The sequence below is a fragment of the Galendromus occidentalis genome, unplaced genomic scaffold, assembly GCF_000255335.2.
Source record: "Galendromus occidentalis unplaced genomic scaffold, Mocc_1.1 scf7180000077360, whole genome shotgun sequence".
NCBI classification, from domain to species: Eukaryota; Metazoa; Arthropoda; class Arachnida; order Mesostigmata; family Phytoseiidae; genus Galendromus; species Galendromus occidentalis.
In genome coordinates, this window is record NW_003805348.1 from 528,859 (window position 1) to 549,923 (window position 21,065).

General features: G+C 51.7%; 1 protein-coding gene across 1 annotated transcript in view; it reads left to right on the top strand.

Annotated features, from left to right (window-relative positions):
* LOC100903456 (low-density lipoprotein receptor-related protein 4) overlaps positions 1–15,493 on the top strand; it is a 43,616-nt gene extending 28,123 nt beyond the window's left edge. The window contains exons 28-32 of the mRNA XM_029111157.1: positions 478–739; positions 967–1,119; positions 2,036–2,310; positions 2,462–2,627; positions 15,234–15,493. Coding sequence (XP_028966990.1) covers positions 478–739; positions 967–1,119; positions 2,036–2,310; positions 2,462–2,627; positions 15,234–15,493 — 1,116 coding nt within the window. The remainder of the gene's footprint in view (positions 1–477; positions 740–966; positions 1,120–2,035; positions 2,311–2,461; positions 2,628–15,233) is intronic.
* Positions 15,494–21,065: the final 5,572 nt, after the last annotated feature.

Sequence of the window (21,065 nt, forward strand, 5' to 3'; positions counted from 1 at the left end):
GACTTCTGCGCCATTACTTCTCCTTTTTTGCCACTTTGTGCCAAGGAGAACTCGCTAGCAAAAATCTCGACGGCGCGCGTCATGATCATTTGTCGGCGTTGAGTCCGGGTTGGGGTTTCGGTCGCTTGCTGTGCTCGAAGAACCGGCTCGCTGGTGGGTTGTGCTGGTGTGTACAGCCCGTGTAGGAAGCTCGCCGCGAGACTAATTCTACGTGCAAAAACATCCTGCTGGGTGCTTCCGTGCCTACGACGGGTAACCTCCTTGAAAATGCGGAGCGGAGAGTGCGTGTTCGTCACGGCGGACTTCCTCTTGAGACAGACACCGAAGGGAGTGACCATTCGGTAATTCACCGTGAAATCGACGGGGCTTTTTTATTGCGGTCACATTGCCGTAGTGAACGGATACACTGTACCATCCTCCGGCGAGCTTTCCGGAGTTCCAGAATCTCCGCGAAAATACCGTCAAGATGATTTTCAGCACGGCAACTACATTTACTGGACGGATTGGCAGACGAAGAGCGTCGAGCGTGCCGAGAAACTCAGCGGAAAGAAGCGGCAAATCATCCGGGACGAAATCGAGAATCCGATGGACATCAAAATGGTGGCCGCTACGCGTCAAACAGGAACGAATACCTGTGGAGTCGCCAACGGAGGATGCTCCCATCTGTGCCTGTACAGACCTCAGGGTCATGTCTGTGCTTGCCCGTCCCGACAGGATCCCGCCAACCCCTGTTCAACTTGTGAGTATCCGCGAGTTGCAATGCGAGTTATTCCTCCGCCGAAAGTCTTGCGACCGAGAGTCTTCGACCCGAGTCGGCGACTGGGTCGCGCTCGGATCCTATTTATTTCTTCGTCCCCATTCCGGACGAACGAGCCAGGAATTCGGGCCTTAGCAAACGAGGGCATGCAGCGTCCATGAACATGACATTCATCTACGCCCGCGTGACGTTACTTTATATTTTTTCAGTTCCCATGCCAACCACGTTGGAGCCTTTACCAACACGGCCGACATCCACATCAAGCACGCAGTCACCGATTCCCACCAAGGTCACGCCAGTCAACAAGCCTTGCGCGGGGCTGGATTGTTTGTCTGCCGGTGTTGTCCGCCTAATTTTTGGAGGTCAGTGAATCATTCTAAAGCATGTAGTAGGCGTCTATTCCAATGCGTTCGGGTTTTAATGATTCGTTGGCACCTGTCGGGGAGCGTCCGAACCCCCTATGGGTGACTCGGATGGAATGAGTTCTGAGGGAAAACCCCTAGAGGGGAATTTCTTCGTTTTCTAAATGTCAGACCAATTTTGAGAAATCCCGACCTCACGATAAATGGGTCGGATGGGTAAACGACGCCACTCAGAGACGCGGGAACACACTCGGGAAGAAAGCACTCTGCAGAATTGCTGTCACCGACGGTTTGCGGTTTTCAGCCGGAGAAGGGAACTCCGACCGCCCTCGAACTCGGCGGCGTCTTGACGAGTGGAATATTTTCGGAAAACGCTTTACACCTAGAGGGCCGATGACTCGCTCGTATGGATCTCTCCCGACAGCTCTCGAAACGTCCCGTATATTGGAGACTCCGCGAGCCAGATAGAGATTCTCGATTCACCAATCGTCAGTTCTTTTAGAAATCTTCTCTTCGCTGGGAGCGAATTTTGCGAAAAAATGATTCAATCTCCCGCAAGAGGGACAAGCCTCAAGCGAAGTATTAGAGCTAGTTCCCTGATTCACAATTTCGCCAACTCTTGAGCGGGCGTCGTGCCGAGGGGTGTCGAAGTTATAAATAGCTCCGTTCGACTCTCCGAAGCAAAGCAAACGGCTTCCACTTTCGACGATGCGCATACTCAACACGCGAAGCGACATTCGCAAAGCGTAAACTCCGTCCTCGAAGCGCTCTGCGGCGCGGAACGCTGCTGTGGTTCTGGGGGATGCTGGCATACGGAAGATCAACGAGAGATGCATGGCTGGCCTTATATTATGGCCGTTTTTCTATGTGCCTTACGGCGTCCACATGAACTCAAAGGAGTGTTTCTTCTCCACAGACAATACCAGCGTTTCCCCCATATATATCATCGCTGCGGCCGTTCTCTCGCTGCTGTTCGTTATATTTTGCATTGTATTAAACCTCCGATGCCGGACGAACAATCAAGAAGCCGATTATGCGGACGACAACGATGACTCATTGAAGGACATAAACGAAGATCTCGATATTGATATTGTGCACTCATATAACCAGCAAGCTCCTGCTTTGCTTCCGCATTTCAACGGGCACGTGAATCACACGTGGATGATTAACGACAAAAGCCCCGACGACCAGGTACGTTTTTTCTCTCTCCCAAGACGCGACGACTCCCCACCGGGAAAGGTCTCGCGCCTGAGTCTCGCGATGAAGAAGCTCAGGAAGGGAGGAAGGAAGGATATGAATCATCAAGGGAGCAGGAATGTCACAAGAAGTTCGAATATTCCAGAGTCCTGTAATCTACTCGGGGAGCAAATTGTTTCCACCCGACGATCAGCTCGGAGTTTATGAGGAAGAAGGTTTCGACGTCGACGACGACTTCAGCAATCTCCCACCGGTTCCGTCTCCTCCGCTGTCTGTCATTTCGAGACAGTCGAGACATTCCGTCCACTACGGTTACGCTCCCGGGCTCAGTGATCTCCTTGAGGGAAACTCGACTGTTTTCCACACATCGCACCAATCGATCGAAACGGACATTATGTAGGTAGATGATGACATTCTGAATATGATTATGAAGACACCAATGCTGAGCGGAAGGTTCGGCGCTGTCCGCTCAATGACCGCTGTCTTGGAGTCGACGATCGCGGCTGAACGAATTTACCGAGGATCATACACGTGTACGCAGATGAAGCCCGGGAGGAGCTACGGAATGTCGAGCGCGAAGATTCGTTGTGTATGTTTTCTAGCACTGTTTCTTAGGATCATGTTCGCGATCAACTGAGGCGGAACAGTTAGAACGAAGGTTGCAGCACCTCCGTACAGAGCACATCATGAAACAAAATAATGTACAGCTAGATACGGAATCCCAAAGCAAGCATGGTGACAAGATAGCATTACGAACTAACGAATCTTGAATGTTGTTGCCGGACCTTCGTGTCGGAATGTGAATGACGTGAGGGCGATTCCGGAGATGACGCATCGAACGATCCAAAAGGGTGGGGCAAAGTTGAGACGCCCCAGACTTGAGGGAAACCGCAGATTAAAAATTCAGAGCCTGAGGGTTTACTCATCCGAAATATTTTTCTACTTCAGCTGAACGCTCTTAGCGTAGAGTATCGTGAGAGGCTTGTTTTCCGAGTAAAAGCAACCAATACGAAAATAACTCCGATCGGTCGGGCGAGTGTGCTTTGGTTTTTCTCAATCCTCTTATATATTATTGTATCTACATATATCTATCTGAAGGAGACGCATTCTTCAGAGAGCGTGCGATTCGGCTGCTGAGCCGAACGAGAACAAAAAGTGATGACCGACTCCATTCTCGCTCTATGGGATCACCGAAAAAAAGAATCTCTGGACTTCCGATGTTCGAAAGAGATCATTGTGAGAGGAAGGGGCTTAATAATCGAGAGTTAATTAAACGAAATGGATACTCGTTATCGGACAGAAGATTAGAGCCACAGGTTAATCAGTCCTTGATGAATCATCGGGGCAATTAATTACGAATCGAACGACTCTACTTCGAGCCGAGAAAACTTGCTTTCCGTGCTCAAATTGACACGGCGGATTCGCAATAACACTGAATGTACCTAAATAATGGAGCTTCTAAGCCGCAGATCAGAGCGAGCGCGCGGGCGAAAACGGGCTTATGTGAGCGGGCGAGCCAAGTGCATGACCTATATGAACCCGATAGAAAAACTTCTCCTCGGTCTCGGGGAATACCATAGAACCAATTGAATTATGTAAAAATTCAGACGAGGAAGCCGCAAGGTCCCACTATCCTTCCGATTTGTATTGCTGAACACCATCATCAGTGTACGAGATGTTCCGGACTCTTCTCTTGGATTTGAGAACCCTATCCATCATAATATTTTATTGTCACGTGATGCGAGTGTTTCGCCCACGAGTGTCTCTTCGCTGCAAATGTGAAATGCGATGACTTGTGTGAGGATTCCATCAGGCTCATTGTTATGATGCCGCTGTGAAAAGCGCAGCGGTTGAGTTGATATCCGGCAGAGCTGGGTCTCGGAGGAATGATTCCGCTCTGGATCAGCTCTACTATACCCCTTGAATCGTTTCTTTGAAGTTCTCGGTTTTTCCAATAGAACCCGTGGTAATGTATCACCCTCTCTATCACTCGTGGCGATCACTTCGTGTGACATACCTGAATTCGAGACTCTCATTCGATTCTTGCGTACGACGGAGCGTCTCCATCAATAAAACTCGGAAACTGTCATGGGACGATGAAGGAGCAATATTCTCTTGAGTTTTTTCAGCGCCGGATACAGATCCGAGGTTGGGAATCAAGCCTGGGCAGAAAGAGAGCGTAGACGGAGCATATCTCGCGACCTTCGCGGTGAGCATGTCTATCAGCTCGAGCGCAGTGTCCGAAACGACAAGCATCCCTGTCTGAAGAATTCCGGAGCGATTGCCGCCCCAACGGATACAAGAAGTGTCACGATTTTCGGCACATTCGAGAGGGTTCCCGGCAAAGATTCACTCTCTATTTGAGGAAGGCGAATGCAAACATTGGGCCGACTGAAAATCTCAATGAAGTCGAATAGATCTCGCAGCGGCCCTCCATTCATGGAGACACACTCACATTTATTCATTGTCACTCACTGCGCAACGCAATGGAAAGCTGCTCAAGACCTTTTTCTGCTCCCCTCTTTGCAATCCTCAATTCAACAGACGACGGCGACGTCGGCGACGGTAGCGAGAGGCTTCACACCCACTTGAGATGTCGACATTGAGTGTTCAGCTGAAGTGCTTCCCGAGAATCGACTTTTGCCCTCTTTCCGCTTCGTTTCGCTCGCCGTATTTCACACCAATGCCTCGAGCTGTATACGAGAATATTCAGCGGTTCTACTCAGTCGCCGATCGCATGGACGACGAGTCCTCCGATGAGGGAAGAATCGTATGGGTAAGAATAATGTGGAAGAATACAATACGTATGTCGGAAAGAATTCCGAATCGCGGTTCTGAATCCTCCAATCCCGCGCTGGAGCTCGTCGGAGTTGGAGTCCAGCTCCGGAGTGCCTTCTCGACGAATCACTCGTGAACTTTAGCTCGAGCGCAACTCTAGACTTGAATGTTCGCAGACTCCCTGAAATTCACAGGAGCTCCGGAGAAGAATTCCGACTGCGTTCTGATGTTGACAATCTTAACTCTCGAGCGAGCAATTCAGCGCGACAGAATGGACGTCTCCGTGGGGTGGATCTGTTGCCGAATAACGGAAGTGGACTCGGAGGCGTTGCCGTCAGAAATCGTCATTCTTTCATCCAATTCTCAACGCGTTGCGCTACAATGTTAACGAACGATGAACCTTCGAGCACGGAACGTCTCTCTAGCTAGACGCTAGATCCCGTCCGCGAGGATCATGGGTCGCGCTTGAGATCATCGAATACGATGAGGTATTTTCGCCAATGGATGATTTCAGGAGGGGAGCGGATGATGAGCTCATCGGCGTACCCGCGGTTTGGCTGCGAGGCGCTCCCAAACGGGCCGGCTGTTGTCTTGGGAGTTTCGACCCAATCTCTCGGAAGCAAATCCATTTGCTCCTCACCTTCCCCCGCATCCACCCCATCCCATTCGACGAGGAGCAGAACCAAAGGCTGCCGAGCCCTGTTTGAAATCAGCCGGTCTCGGGTGCGAGAAAGATCTCGAGGGATCGCATCAGAGGCCAAGAATAGAAAGATATCTTCAGATGTGCACGAAGCAATTCTTGGGCAGGAATATCCGACAAGCGCGGCACTTACCGGATGCCTTCGCCATCCATTTCAGTCTACTCACTCGAGTCAGCATCCAAAGGGCTGGAACTCCTGAGGAAATCCTCTTTGTCCTGAAGCCTGTCACGATCAGTCGAGGGCAGGAAACAAAAATCCTGTATTGCAAGCGATCGATATTCTCTCACTGTTTTTCAATGTCAGCCTTCCCAAAACTCACTTCCGAATTCCTCCGGTCCTATCATGAGGAAGATCAGGTGAGCCTTCAGGGTTCAGCTCAGCGAGGGAACATACCAGGAAGGAAACGGGAAACCTTCCGCGCCACTCTCGGCGAGAGCTTTGTTTGAAGACATCGCTCCACACGGAAATACTCGGATAGAGGCGTGCAGCGATAAAGTCTCGAGGTCGTGCCGAACGCGCGATCCGAGTTGGAGCATTGTTCAGCCGATCTGAGGATTCCATCGTTGGTGGTTCTGCTCATGGATCCAAAATCTATTTCAATTCTCAAATCGAATGGAAGAATTCGCGCTCGACGAATAATTCAGCAAACAAGAACTCGACGGAGGATCCCTCGACAGAGGAGAGGAGCTGTGGTCATACTCGAAGGCTCGAAGGAATGGGGCAATCGATTCCGCACGTACATATGACTCCAGAGTCTGGAACGAACCTCCCACGAATGACCGCGTCATTCACAAACTCCGAGTGCCTGCCCTCCTTGAACCGAGCGGTCGAGTCGCGGCGAGAATTCCCTCCCGTCGTCGGAGAAACTTGATGCCTAGATGTCGGTTCCGGCGCCGGCCGCGCCGTCGTCAGCGTCGTCCACGCTTTCATCAGATAATTCAAGTCGTCGGCTTCGAGGAAAACAGCTGTTGCCCGCAAGTTCAGCGACCGTCGCTCCGAAGCGGTCGGGCGTCAGCCGATAGGACTGCTGGCTTTCAGCCGAGGACAGAGCACGAGTGAAAGAGAAGACCTCTGCAGGTTCCTCCCTCGTGTGGCCTGGTATGACCATGTTCGCCAGCGGCTGTTCCGGCACGTCGCAAGATCTCTCCTTTTCTGGTCTGTTCACAGTGGAACAACTTCCGCCGACCTCGGGCACTCGGAATTTCTCTTTTGCGGGGTCGTCGATGCAGAAGCGCCGTGGAATTAGTTTAATGTTGCGGCGACTTGTCGGTTTCCCGCGGCTGAGCCACGTCGTGCCGCCCTACGTTTTCCGCCCTGGAGCTGCGATTTATTCAGGGAGTCGCATCGACTAGGTCAACAGGGGTCGACCGGCAACGACAGGAACAAACTACTGATGCACGCGATGTCGGCAACGACAACCACAGCAGCAACGCCAACACCACTACCGGATCGGCCAGCCTTGAAACCAAAGGAGATGAATGTGCGCCCGAACTGCGGCTTTGTTCCTCGACCAGCAACAACAACAACAACGACAACTACAATAACAACCGCGTCGGTTGAGAGCAGCTTGTTCGCGGTGCTATTACAGCGGTAAGAATTGAGAGGGAGAGCTCCCCGCAGCTGCGACGGTCAAGTTATCGCGTGGTCACCAGCTGCTCCGGAGCCCAAAGGCGCATTTCTACGTTTTTCGTTAGGAGATGGCGAATGACCATTCACGTGTCGCTCTATCCGGGCGAAGAAGGACGGATAGAGAGCGGGGGCAGGAACTGAGCGCCGGTCGGAGGAATGACGTCGAATAGCGAAAAGCTATCAGCGTTTGTTCTTGAGCGCCCACGCTCCGTCCGGAACGGAGCATTCGAGTGCCGAGCTCGGAATCGCAGGTTTTCGAGCCCGCAGCGACGAGATAAACACAATTGGCAGCCAATCTCACAGGAAAGCGAGCCGGTCGTGCCACCTGCGGCTCACTTCTCTCACTACGTCGACGTTTCCCGGATGCTTCGAGCAGCCCCCCGGAGGGCAGCTTGTCGTGACGCCAGATGACCTCTGGGGTTATCTCGTGTCCGGCCGAACAGGACGGCTCCTCTTTCGGGAAACGGAGGATCAGCTCCCGACGGTCTTGGTTGTGCAACTCGGCGGCTTCGCTAATCTGCTGGATTACGATCTCCCCGTCGATGGGCCAACGATTTCTTGTCTACGATGAAACCTCGAGCTCGTTTTCCTTATTGTTTCGTTAATGTAGTAATTCATCTACTTGTTCGGATGCTCCTCTCTTTCGGACTTCTCGGCTCGTCGGAAAAAATGGATGTATAGAAAAATGAGCTTCGAGTTTCCCCTCTGTACATCTACACCGATGCGCTGCCGTATGTACATAGCAGCTCGGCGGTCGCCGCCACGGGTCACGATACGGCGTCCAATTTTTTAGAGCGACAGAGCCCCACACTGTGAGTTGGCGATCGATACAAGATGGGTATCTTTGATTGACCTAGGTGGTTCCCGAAGGTTCCGAAAAAAACGGAACCCAATCCTGAGCATGGAATCGACGCGGTGCCGCTTGCATAACTCTATGAGAGCGTGACGTGTAGCGTGTTCGATGCTGATAACTTGACGCCTTCTCGTGAGGAGTTTCTTCAGCCGGCCTCGGCGAAGCTCACCTGGGCTTAGCGATCCATCTTCAGTTCGCATGCACTCCATCATTCCAGCTCTCGCAGTACTGAAAGAGAGTGAGAAGCAACGAAGGAGATGTATAAGAGTCGGCTGCCGGTGCGTCATTTTGGGCACGAGTCGGCGTATCACAAGAACGTGCTACGGTACTAACGGCTGCGGATCGCGAATATTCTCGATAGCCCATGTAGCCGGAAGACAGGAATGAACCCAGGCATAAGAGTTCCGGGAAGAATCTTAGTCAGACATAAGTTCGAGCACGAGTCGTTTCGAGGGGCCGAGGGGTCGAGGGAGCGTCGAAAAGGTTCAGGATATTGAAACCTGACCCGTGATGATGACTGCTGGAAGCGTTCCGTATCTGAAGGGTCCTCGAGTGGGATGTATCAGGGGAAAGCACTTGAGAATAATTTCGGCGAATGGCAGTTTGAGATTTCCGTGGCTAAGACTCTCCTTGGATCGTGATTCCGCCGGCGACGGGGTGACTTTCGGTTTTTTTTTGTCTTCGGAGAGCATTGTGAGCATGGAATTAGCGAGACTTTGGCTCTCAAATTCATGCCGTCCGGACTCGCGCAACATGAGGTCAACTCTCTATTATTGTCTGTATGGATTTGGATTCATCGCACATGACCCCACTCGCGAAAAACCTCGACGAATGTGAAGAGGTCTCCGTTGGTTTGACGGAGCTCGAGCCGCAATTTCGTTCCCTCTCCCCCTTCGAGGCTCATGACTTGGATCGAGCAGGTGTATCAACTGTTAGCTCCCAGACTGTCGGATTTTCGAATAATCTGAAGCGAATAAATAATTGATTCACACAGCGTGAATCGGCACTGTCTCCGCTTTTCTGTCTGCGGGGTAATCAGAATTATTCGAGCGATTCGAGCGGCGAAGGCAGAAAGCACAAAACTCCGTCGTTGGTTCGTTGACATGTAATCATTGGGAAGGGGAGTGATGCCTTCGCTTATGCGGCATCGCGACACGGCGGCACTGCCGGGGAACGGCGCTCGAAAAGGTACACTCCCTTGGTCGGACACCTTCCCACACGACCGATAGTGGCCGAAGGCAATGATGTTCAAAGTGAAACTAGAGCCTGAATAAGGAATTACACGCAATAGAAAAACAAGAGCATGAGACAGCTCACTCTTCGATTTGGCCGGTCACACAGTCGTTCCCCCAGTCTCATTGATTATTGCAGCGTAGTATCCCGGCTTTCGCTCACTGATCGCTTCCAGTCGCTCGCGAGGAAGTCGCTCCACGGAGGATAAATCTCGCTAAATATGACGGAAGGATTCCGAGTCACTTTCTTGACTCATCTAGAAGAGGGCCCTGAGCGGAGCGAACCACCGAAGGAGCAGAAGTCAACGTGGAAGTCGCCACAACCGTCGCAGCCACTCTCGGGATATCCAGGCACGGGAAACGCCTGCTAATGAGCACTGGTGCCGTAGCCCCAGGGGTCTGCCTGCCGAGGTGTAGGCTTAGATGTAGCCTCCTAGCTACTCAGGCCTTTAGGAGTCTCGGCTCCGGCCTCAGCTAGCACTATCAGCGACAAGCGTGCTTGGATCTTAGAAATCCCGAGCCATCACGAAGCTACCTTCCCTTCCTAGCTAATGCACCTCCCGAAAGTCACCGCGGTCCACGACTTGGAGCTTTCGATCCACTCGGTCGCTAGAGGAGGACTATTCCTAACGCGGTTCCTGACCGAATTTCCTCTGACTCCGATCAGCGAATCCTGAGACTTCAAATAGATCCGGTCCCGCAGAGTCTTCGAGACACTCGCGAGGAGCGTGTCACCCAATAGGTTCGCGAGAACAGCGCCCAAGAGCAGATCACCTGGGACGAGCTCAAGATTCCCGGAAGACGGGACAGAGCTCATAAACTTGTCAGAGATCAGATCAAAGAAATAGATAGGTACGTGACAAGTCGGATATGCAAATTGCTTGCGTGCTCGCCCGTATCTACTCATCCGTTCAATTCGACGTCGGCGTCGCTTCCGTACGACGCATTCTTCCGATACTCCGCTCCGTGCTCGGGGATGAGTAAGAGAGCCGAGACGGGCGGCTTCATCTTATTTTGTTTCCTCCGTATTCCTCTAGTTAACCGGATGGCAGGCTACCCGACTGGCTGGCTGCGAGCTTCCTTCCGCCGTCCCATTCTTTTTTCTCCTGACGTTCTCCTATATTCTGTCCTCGAAATTCCCTTAGCACCCAAGCCGTTCCGCTCGGGTCTCCAAAGCGTAAATTATGCAAAACAGACTGGAACACGGGCGGACGAACAGCGAACAGACGGTGCTGACGGGCGGACCCATGAGCGAACAGTCGGGCCGATGGACGGGGAAGCGGACAGACGGAGAAGCCCCGTCAGATAACGATCATTTCCTTCTTTTTCGGTGCCGATCCCCCCGGCTGGCACCGAAGACAAACTCATCGGGTCCCATCGTCTCGAGTGGACCCAAGACGATGAATTTCTGTTCGGGCATCTAGCACGCGCTGCATGGGACCCGCGTGGAGCGGTACGGTGAGTGTTGTGGATGGGCTAGTTGTTCGTAGAGGCGCCTACTCCCACCTGGCTCCTATTCGGGCATCATTTACAATTCTACAGAGAATCCACGCGGAAGCTTCGTTTGCATATTAGCTATCCCGTAATCATGCGAAAAGGTCTCACTCAGCAGCGGAGTCTCTGCAATGAGATACGGGGGAGCACTCACGGGAAAACCGAGAAATCGCGAGGATAGCTACATAGAGTAAGGTTGTTGTTGTTGTTGTGCAGCTCTGGCGGAATTCAGCGTAGATGAAACTTGCCAGTTCCCCGTCCCCCGAGGTAACCCGATACCCCGACAACGATCCGCTGAGATTGAACGCTCGTGAGAGGGAACACAATTATATTAATAGTTCGCGACGGAGTCGGCTCATTGGAAGTTCGAGGAGTCGGAGCCCAGATGACCCCGAGACGGGACGGTTCTGTGAGGCTGCTGACTAATCGAGCGCTCACAGGGCACTCTAGTCTCCTGTCAAGCGGACGACGATTGCGAAACGCTTCCGTAGACGGTGGGCCTCTCGACATATGGGTCTCCAGTTTGGAATATTCATGCATATATCACAATTTCATCGGAATGAGCGTCTCCATCAAATTCGACGTTCGTCGTGAGACTGATCTCGTCATTCGGGAGTCGGAGCACGTCATGACATACAGCGCGAACAGGGGAAGTGAGGAAACCGTGTGAGGAGGGGGAGCAACGAGCAGCAACGAAAACGTGCCCCGAGGGCACCGAAGTTGAACAAGGAAGAAACGTAGACACGACGGCAGACTAAGAGAGTTGCAGGCCAGCAGCCTATCCGCGACACGGTACCACGAGTACTGGGGTACGAGGAAAAGCGACAGACTTGAAGAGAAGCAGACAGGCTCTGACCAGCTCGCCGAGACAAGCAACGGAAGATGATGAGACTTTTTCGAAGGAGCCCCGCGCAACAAGAGGAATTTCTCCGGAGTCGCACCTCCCGTGCCCTGGTACGAGAGAATGCCGAGATCTCAGGATGCTGTCTGGATCAACCTAATCCCTCCCTACGATCCTCGAATCAATCACAACATTTTCTTTCCTGATTGGGGCAAAGTCCGGCATTCCGTTTGGAGACCGGGTGGGAAAAGACGACGAGAAAAATGGAGAATCGAATTCCACTCTCGGAACTCTTCCGCAATATCTGTCTTTTCAGAGGCTCTTCCGCTTCAGAAGTAGGGAACGAGGAAAGAAATGAGACTTTGCTTTTTTCCCACCGAGCAGCAGGGAATTGCCCCAGGCTCCGTGGATATATTTTCCGCTCCGATTTCATCCTGATCCAGGAAAAGGATAAGACAAGTCCTCTACCATATCTTGGGCTGATGCATGCTGGCATGTTATTTCGTCAAAAACGAAGGGAAGACTCGAAGCGATGACCTCTGGTGGGCGAAGTCGTCTGAAACCCTCCGGAAATCGTGGATTGCGACGGCGGGATCGCTCTGCGGCTCTCGCCAAAACTCATTCGCGGAAATCGGTGCGGGTATTGCACGAATCGGAAACGGACCAGTCTAGCTGTATACATCTCGCTTTGTCCTCCGACTCTGTTCATCGGAGCTGAAACGACTTTTGATGTCGATGGTGGCATCGCTGACATGGCTCTTTCCTTCCTCGCAGCTGTGACCCGGGAGTCCCGCATCCGTATAGCGGTATCCTCTCAATTTTTCATAATAAGACGGCGCGGAGATGCTTCTGGTTGCATCCAGTCTGCGTTTTTCAGCCGCAATCGACGATGTAATGAGCAATCCATTTTCATTCGGAGCTCGAGCTCGGTCGCGGCGGCGCGCTGCAGCAGGAAAACGAGGCTGCTGACGGATCTATGTATGTGTACGGACGCGGGGAAGCAACCTCATCCTTAGCGAATCATGCAGGTATGTCCTGTATCTTGAGTCATGAGTCAAGACTCATGAGGTGATCAGACTTCTAGGGTTCTACCTAACTCCTTCCTCCGCGTTTCCATGAGGGTATGAAGTCCGTTGTAGGTTCAGAAGAAGGGTTGATAGGGTCCACGAATTAGTTTCATGCATTTCGCGTATCGATTGCCGAACAATGGAGACAACGCCTAACCTTCCCCAAGCACCGGTGAGTCGGGTCGCTTCCCGTCAATGCATCGGTTTCCACTCGACGGAGAGCAAAAGACCGCCCCCTTGATTTCTGATGCGGACGCAACTAGTCGTGCGGGAGCATTCCCTGTTTTTGTGAACAATTGATTCTCCGATCCCGTCGTCGATTCATCCTCCCTCCTCCGGAGGCGGCGTGGGAGTTTTCCGTTCCTTGAAGACGTCAACTGGCTTGCTTACAACACGGAGAAACAATCGCAGCCTGCGTGCGAGGGTCGTCCAAGTCTCTCGAGACCTGCTGCTCGGGCGTATTGAGATTCGATCTCTGGCTTCGTCTCTAACTGTAAGTCTAATATTGGAGTAGGATCACGATGCATTTCTCACGACTCTCGAGCGCTCGGGACTTCGGAAGAGGAGGGGATCGTGCTGGGGAATTTTCGGGACCGTCTCCTCGCCGGCTCTGGTTTGAGAGTTAAGTCCACGAGCAGAAACGTTCCCAAATTCTTCATCTGAACCTTGGCCATAGCTCCCGTTCGAACTTCCTCGCTTGCAACTCTATTGACTCCGCCCTCAAAACGAGTCGGTAGCTGAGGTACCTCGAAAACGGCGGACAATAGACCGAATTTTGCGCGCTGTCTGCTGCTGCCGAGGCGCGCGACTTGGAGCTTTCTTTTGTTGTCGTCACCCAGCCCGAAATTTCACCACTCGACTTGAATTTGTTCACAGCGACCACTCTGAAAGCGTTGGATTCTCCTGTCCTGCGTTCGCAATAGAACTTCATGAAACTGCCGAAAACTAGAAAGCCGCTTGTTTGCGTCTCTTTGCATTTTTCGAAGCGCGGAATTTGGAGTGTCCGCGGTACGACAGGGAAACGGGTAGAGCTCCCACAGACCTTGTCGATGTCCGACCTCCTCGCTTCTTCCGAAGACCTCCCGTCAACAGAAAGCATCTGTCGTGAAACGTCTACAATATCGAGTGGGGGCGCGTTCAATGTACTTCATTCGGTTACCATCCAGTTGACCGATATTGCTTGACCGAAAGCATTTGACCGACCGCATCGAAAGTAAATATCGTGTGCAGTCTCGATAAAAAGCACTGGTGCCACCGGCATTGGACGCACATCTACAATACCGTTTCGTCTGCTGACTCGCATCTCTACGCTCTCATCCGAGCCTCGTCCTCTCATATACGAGCATCGAGCATCTTCCTACTAGATTACACAGCAAGTGTTGGAACATGACTTACAGTATAGTTTCGATACATTTAATGTTCGGGCCTCGACGACGGCATTGCTCCGGGGGACGAATTGAGAGATCAAATGTACCCAAGTTGAAGGAAATTTGGGCCCTGTATAATTCTACGGCAGCAGGGATCGAAACCGCGCCTATTCCCGCGCGAATGAAACCGCGCTGCTGCGGGCTTGCACTTAGGATGAGCGGAAGGCACAGCATGAGAGTCAGACGCGCTAACAATTAGACCATCCGCCTGTGTCCTGTCCAAGGGCTATTATTATCTATCATCGATTCACTTACTCCGATCGACATTTTCCTCCCCGAAGGAATCCGAGCCCATCGTTGGAGTCCACTGTCATGAGCATGAGACGAGAGAAATCATCAGACGAACTGCGATCCAAGAAATGAAAGACCGGGCAGTCGCCGAGCCCCAGAAAAGCGGAAAACGAGTGTAGATGGAAGTGGCAACATCGTTTACTCAGCACTTGCGGGCAACGCATGATGACTAAGAAATCGGTGCTTCGCTCCCGTCATTTTCCAGCGCAGCCTCTATCTTGTACCGCGCAAGAGCCAGCGTGCGCCCGCCACTCCCGGAATCTCGAGCCGCGATTGTTCTCGGAGACGCATGGACGAGGACCATAGACGGGCAGAACTTCCTCATCGTGGACGACGGTACAGGAGACCGGATCCTTGGTTCCTCTACGGTTCAACTGGTGATGGAACTTTGTTCGGCTTCGGTAATATATATGGGGGGAACATTTTGCGTCGTGCCAAAGCTCTTCCTCAAGCTCTACATGTACTCTCCACGCCTTCTACAAAGGCGAAATGATTCCTATGGCATTTTTTCCGACTTCCCAATGAGCAGAAGGAAACCTAGGGCAAAATGTTCTCCCTGCTCAGGAGTTACGCTCTGACGATCGGCGTGACTTTCAACCTACAGGGCTCCAACTTGACTTCGAGGTCGCCACACTCAAAGCGATTGAAGAGTGCTTCCCACTGACCACCGTGAAAGCGTGCATTTTCCATTTCGCGCAGTCTCTCTGGCGCAAGGTCCAGGACCTGGGACTCAAACAGTACTACAAGGCTCCTAACGTGGAGAAGCTCATAAGGTCTGTCCTGTCCCAGATCGATAACGCTTGGCTTGACATCGGAGCCAAAGCCCCATTCTCGGATCATCCAGCGCATGCTGCCCTAGAGTAATCTAAAGAGTACGTCATCGGCACTTTGCTAGAGAACGCGGCCGTGTTCCCGCGCAGTCTGTGGAATCACTTTCGCAATTTCGGAGCCAGAGATACAAATCATCTTGAGGGTAGGCACCAGGGTTCGAACCGTGGTGTCGGTCGATCGCATGTCAACATATTCGAGATGATCACCTATTTCCAGGAACTTGAGCTGGAATCTAAAACCCGGATGCTCAGCCTGAGTATGGGACCAAAGCCCCACGCTGCAAAGAAAAGATATGTCGAGGCGAATAATCGTCTCATTCGCTTAAAGGGAACATTACGAACTGCCCCACGCCGATTTTTCTGAAACTTTGCCCAAATAATTGTCCCACCGAGAGATGAAGAACCCTCACCATGCGAGCTGCCAACGCTCGATAGGGACAGAATGAATCCGAGGTGTATTTCCAGGGTTTTTCACCGTATAAGGGTGTTTTTTCGAAGAGGAGATTCAAGAATGATGCCAGATAATTTGGAAAGCACTCTGCCCGAGAAAAAGGGAGCCGACTGGACCTCCCGGCTCCCGGGCAATAGAACGACCATATATTCATTGCGCATTTTCGTTGCAGAAATGATAATCGACATAGAAACACTTGACACATGGTGTCTTTTTACAACAGCCACAGATTATGAACGGCCGCAGCGAACAGCTCGCCGATGAACACGCTTCGTTCGCATCGGAGAGCATCTCTGCCATGCTCGGAAATTCTACCCGTGGGGCATCGAAACCGCTTCTAGGCCGGACACCCAGCCACATCGGTCGGAATTGCGGATGACAAACCTGATTGAATATCAAGGACTGCAACCGGGGAACATCATTTCCAAGAAGGACTAGCAGTGAACTCTGCCCGAGCTCCCTAGCTTTAGTGAGCGCCCATATCCTCAACGTTCTGTCATGCACGATCAGGCCATACGCGCGGGCGGAATCAAACGATTCCTTACAATACCGCGCGACCTTCACATAACGTTCGCGGAGCGTGCCGAGGTGCTCCCTGTACTGCTTGAATCGTCGGATATAACCCCTGTCCCTGACTCTCCTGAATGTATGTTGAATCGAAGCGATTCAGTACCTCCTGTGTTGGTCAATGAAGTCGAGCACCTTGCAGATGTAGTCGTACGAGAAGAGGTCGTTCGAAACGGCATCGTATTCGTCTTCGGAGACAGAATCATACTCTTCTCCGACATGGCTCGACTCAGAGTCCGTCAATCTCTCCCACTGTGGCTTCGCCTTGATTCTCGAAACCTTTCACTGAACTGAAGATGTTCTCAGCCAACTTGACGGTACTTGGTTCCGCATCGTCGCCGGCACTCTCGTTCAGACTCAAGGCATTCAAGTGTCTTCGAAGCAGAACTAACAACGATTCCGCGGACACTGACATTGCTGAGATCATTGGAGCAATCCAGAACTGCTCAAACTGCGATCTAAGCGACTCGCGCGGAAACCGGTGCGATTCTTGGAGCGCAGACGTTCCGTGTGAACACAACGAAGTTCTCCCGAATCCGCTCGGACTGTCGCTCTGTGGCGCGCTTTTCAAACACGAGAATTTCTGTTTTCCGAATAATCAGGCATCAATCTTGAACCTCTTCTTCGAAAAACACCCTTATACGGTGAAAAACCCTGGAAATACACCTCGGATTCATTCTGTCCCTATCGAGCGTTGGCAGCTCGCATGGTGCGGGTTCTTCATCTCTCGGTGGGACTATTATTTGGGCAAACAGAAAAATCGGCGTGGGGCAGTTCGTAATGTTCCCTTGTTAGTCGAACCATACGAAGCCGATGAGATTACATTGTGCGACTTCGTCCCAAGTTGCCGTCAATCTCAAGTTCTAATATGATCGAATTAAAACTATACGGGCCTCTCCATTCGTACCTACTCTTCCTGAGTAATTCGAAATCATAGCACGACTACGAGATCTTCTAGAATAAACTTGTGAGAAACTCGTGTTTGAAATCGAGCTTGCGTTCGTTCTCCCCCTCGAAGGCGTCGCCCCTCAGCTCTGGGTCCTGGAAATTTTGTGGCCTGCATACACAAATCTCGGTAGGGCTCGATTCGGACAAGCAGCTCCGGTCAAGCGGCTTCGGGCAAGAGGTTTCGGTCAAGCGGTGTCGGCCAGGCGGGGTGTCGGTTATGCGGTGTCGGTAAAAATTACTCGGTCATCTGCATAGTCAGCGGTCCGAGACCCCCGTGCCGCTAGTGGATTAGGGTCTCAGTCCACGGAAAAGGTTTCATTTCGAAAGGAATGGTCTGCCACATTCAGAAACATTTCACATTTGTTCGCGGCGCTCTTCTCGGTGCTCGGTTCGCTGTCATGATAATCTCCGTAAGTCGTACTTAAAATAGCTCCGGGATTCATTCGCAATGAGAACATAATCGGCAGCCAGTCGCGATTACCCACGACCGTCCATTGTCGACCATCGGTGCCTGAGATGTATCCCTCCCCCCTGCGACAACGGAGTGGTACACGCCTACTCTCCAAGACTCTTCGCTATCGAAGGTTTATTGGCGATGGAGACGAACTCTGGTGGTTGGTTGGCATCGTCTATGACATCGAGCATCGAGGCTCCTCAAAGTTTCAATTGTCGCGAACGAAACGAGCTGTACAGTTGGTGGACAAAACTAGGAAAATGGTTGCCCTCAATCCATGGACTCACTTCGTCGACAGCCTCATAAACTGCGAAGGAATGCCCGTCCTGATTTTGAACGTCTTGGTGTAGGACTACAATATTCGCAGGACCCTCACGAGCACGAGTGATACCGTCTCAAGCAAGAGCGGCGATGAAACAGCCCAAGCTCTGAACAGCTTACACCAATGGTGGACCGTAGGAGGACCAGACACCGATTTAGAGGAAGTAATAATGCAAGAGTCGCCGCCCTCCATCGATGGATAGACAGAAACGGTCCGTCGGAGCTTTGAACCTTTGAACTGAAATAAAATAGTCTCGGTTTTCGTTTCGAAAACTTGTGCGCTGGGGAAGATATCAGACTCTCTGAGATACCACTTCGATCTCCATCCGGAGAACTTTACACATGAGGCGAATGGATTGGAGCAATATGGAAAATAGGGGGTCTACCAGCTCCTGCGAAGGCGGTTTGGGGGTCCAGCTGCTATTCCGAGTTGGCCACCGCTGTACTAGAGGACCAAGATCGAAGAGACTCGCAGGTGATTCATAGTGGTTGAGAGAAAGAATCACAGATGCTTGACTGATGAACATTCCACACGATACCGTCACATTGGACGCCCCTCTTTCCACCATTTATGTTGACCCAATAATGAGGGAAAGCACACAGTTCAGCAGGACCGCCGGGGATTCCGCGCGGGGTTTCCTCTCTGCTCTGGAAATACACTTGTAGGTATTCGTATCTCTGTCCACAGATGTGAGATTCGTAACTTGTGCTTGAAGCCTTGATTGATTCAGTAGGAGTCGACCTGACGAGTTCAGACTCGATTCGGAGGACGAAGCAGCTTCGAAGGGAAATCACGAGGACTTACTCAAAACAGACGAATAATTCCCAATCGGAGCTGGGCGAGCGTCAGGAATGACCGCTTTCGATCTCTGAGCGCTTCCCTGCGTGCAGCAGAAATATCATTCATCTTACGAGAGCTCGCGATCTGTTCAGACGCGAATTTTCAGGGGCGAAACTCCTAAAGTTCGCCTCTATGTGGTGACTGCCTGGTAGAATGAGAGACATGGTTGTATTCACAGGTGTGTTTACGTCGAGGGCATCGCTCCCCGGCGGATCAGCACCGAGGGGTTTTCCGATGCTTGTTCGGATATGGAATATCTTTGCGGTAGGGAGACTCGCTCTCCCCCGAGCTCAGAAAGAATGACGGCTCCCGAAATTACTTGAGTAATCAAAACACAGCCCTCTCTGTTGCTGTTTTTGCTCAGGCATACAGGTTTTATTCAGGGCGACGCGGGGAGCGCAGAGTTGAGAAGCGAGAGTTGTCGCTGCCGACGTCGACAAAACTTCGAGTCTTACAGAACGAGATGGTGGAGGAGAATTTGCATTCGATGATTCGTAGCAAGAGCGGAGCGCGGTCGGAACTAGGAAATGGGAGAGCGCGATGGAAAGCGAAACAGGAGTTACACCAGGAGTCGAGCGAACTCTACGATGTTTTCCGGGGCTCAATGTACTCGATCGCGCCTTTCCCTCTGAATGGAACGACGTCTAGCAACGTTTATCCGAAGAGACTCAGTCGAACCGTTGGAGATTCGAGCTCGGGCGATACCGCATTTTCCGCGGAAGGATCGCTCACATCAGGGAATGAGGTTGTCTAATCGTCAATTTTTTTCCTTTTTTCCGAGACCAGGGGACCGGACCATTCTTTGAGGGGCACATAGAATAACTCTGGTCTGCTCGTTCGAATGCTCCCCAGGAAACAGCCTCATCTCCAGCCGAAAGAGAAATCCACGGGAACAATCGAGAGTGGAGAGGGATCGAGGTAATTTATCCGTGTGCGCGTGCGGTTATGTGCTCTGCGCGAAGTATCCGCGATATCCGCGTTTATTGTACCGGGAAAGCATTCGGCGGAAGCTGTCGTACGATAACGCGCAGACGAGCTGCAAGTTCGCGAATCCACCGCATCACAGCTGCAGGAAGTCTACCACCAATGTTAATTTCCGCTTTGGCTTCTCGCCACATCTAATATCTTTCATTCTCTCGTCGCTGTCTGCTCCAATCTTCGAAGAGCAGCCTGATCGCAGCCCTTGATTCGGCTCAGCCTTTCATTCAGCTGAGCTCTAGGTTCGGCTCAGCCCTCGGTTTAGCCTAGTTTTAACGAGGGTGATTCCATGAAATTCACTGAGAGAAAACTCGACTGCAGCCACAGAGACTTCATCGAAGGATCTGAGTTTGCAAGGGTCTCCGCACAAGCGAAAACAAAATCCGCGAGGGTTCTGAGCATGTGCAGAGTCGCTCTCCGTAATTCATGATGGGGTCATCCGATTCTGATATTCCCATAGGGTTTTGTAGGCCCGAGACCATGGCGAGGCTCCCGTGGTGACTCTCGACAACGGTCAAGGGTACGCTCCCTAGATCATAATCCTTATGATTGGTCATCGACAAAGCCGAGTGACCCCAACATTATTTTCATTGGGTACCTATATTGCAAGGGCGGCGGGATGCATTCGAAATAGGATCTGCGAGCGTTCTGGTGCCGCATACCTGTTCTCGGAGTCCTAGCGGATCGCGATCACACGCTCTTGAGATCACCCAAAGATCCCTGAATACCAAATACGGTGAACCGCAAAATGAAGCCGATTTCAGACCAGAAACGGAGCACAAATCCTTCGTTTGACGAACACATGCTGCCCTATCGATCGGGAATCCCGGGGAAATTGAATTCCATGGTTATAATTACTCTGATGTGGAAACGTCTCTGTCGCAGGCTTTGCTGACCAATTCGATGTACTTCGTCCTTCAAGCATCAAAATCTTTGTCCGCTTCTGGAGCCTTATGATTCAGAGACTGTGGAGTTTCGGATTATCCGAATTGCATCACTTGATTTTGACGTGAAACGTCTTTAAATTTACTGAGGGGTATTTCCAA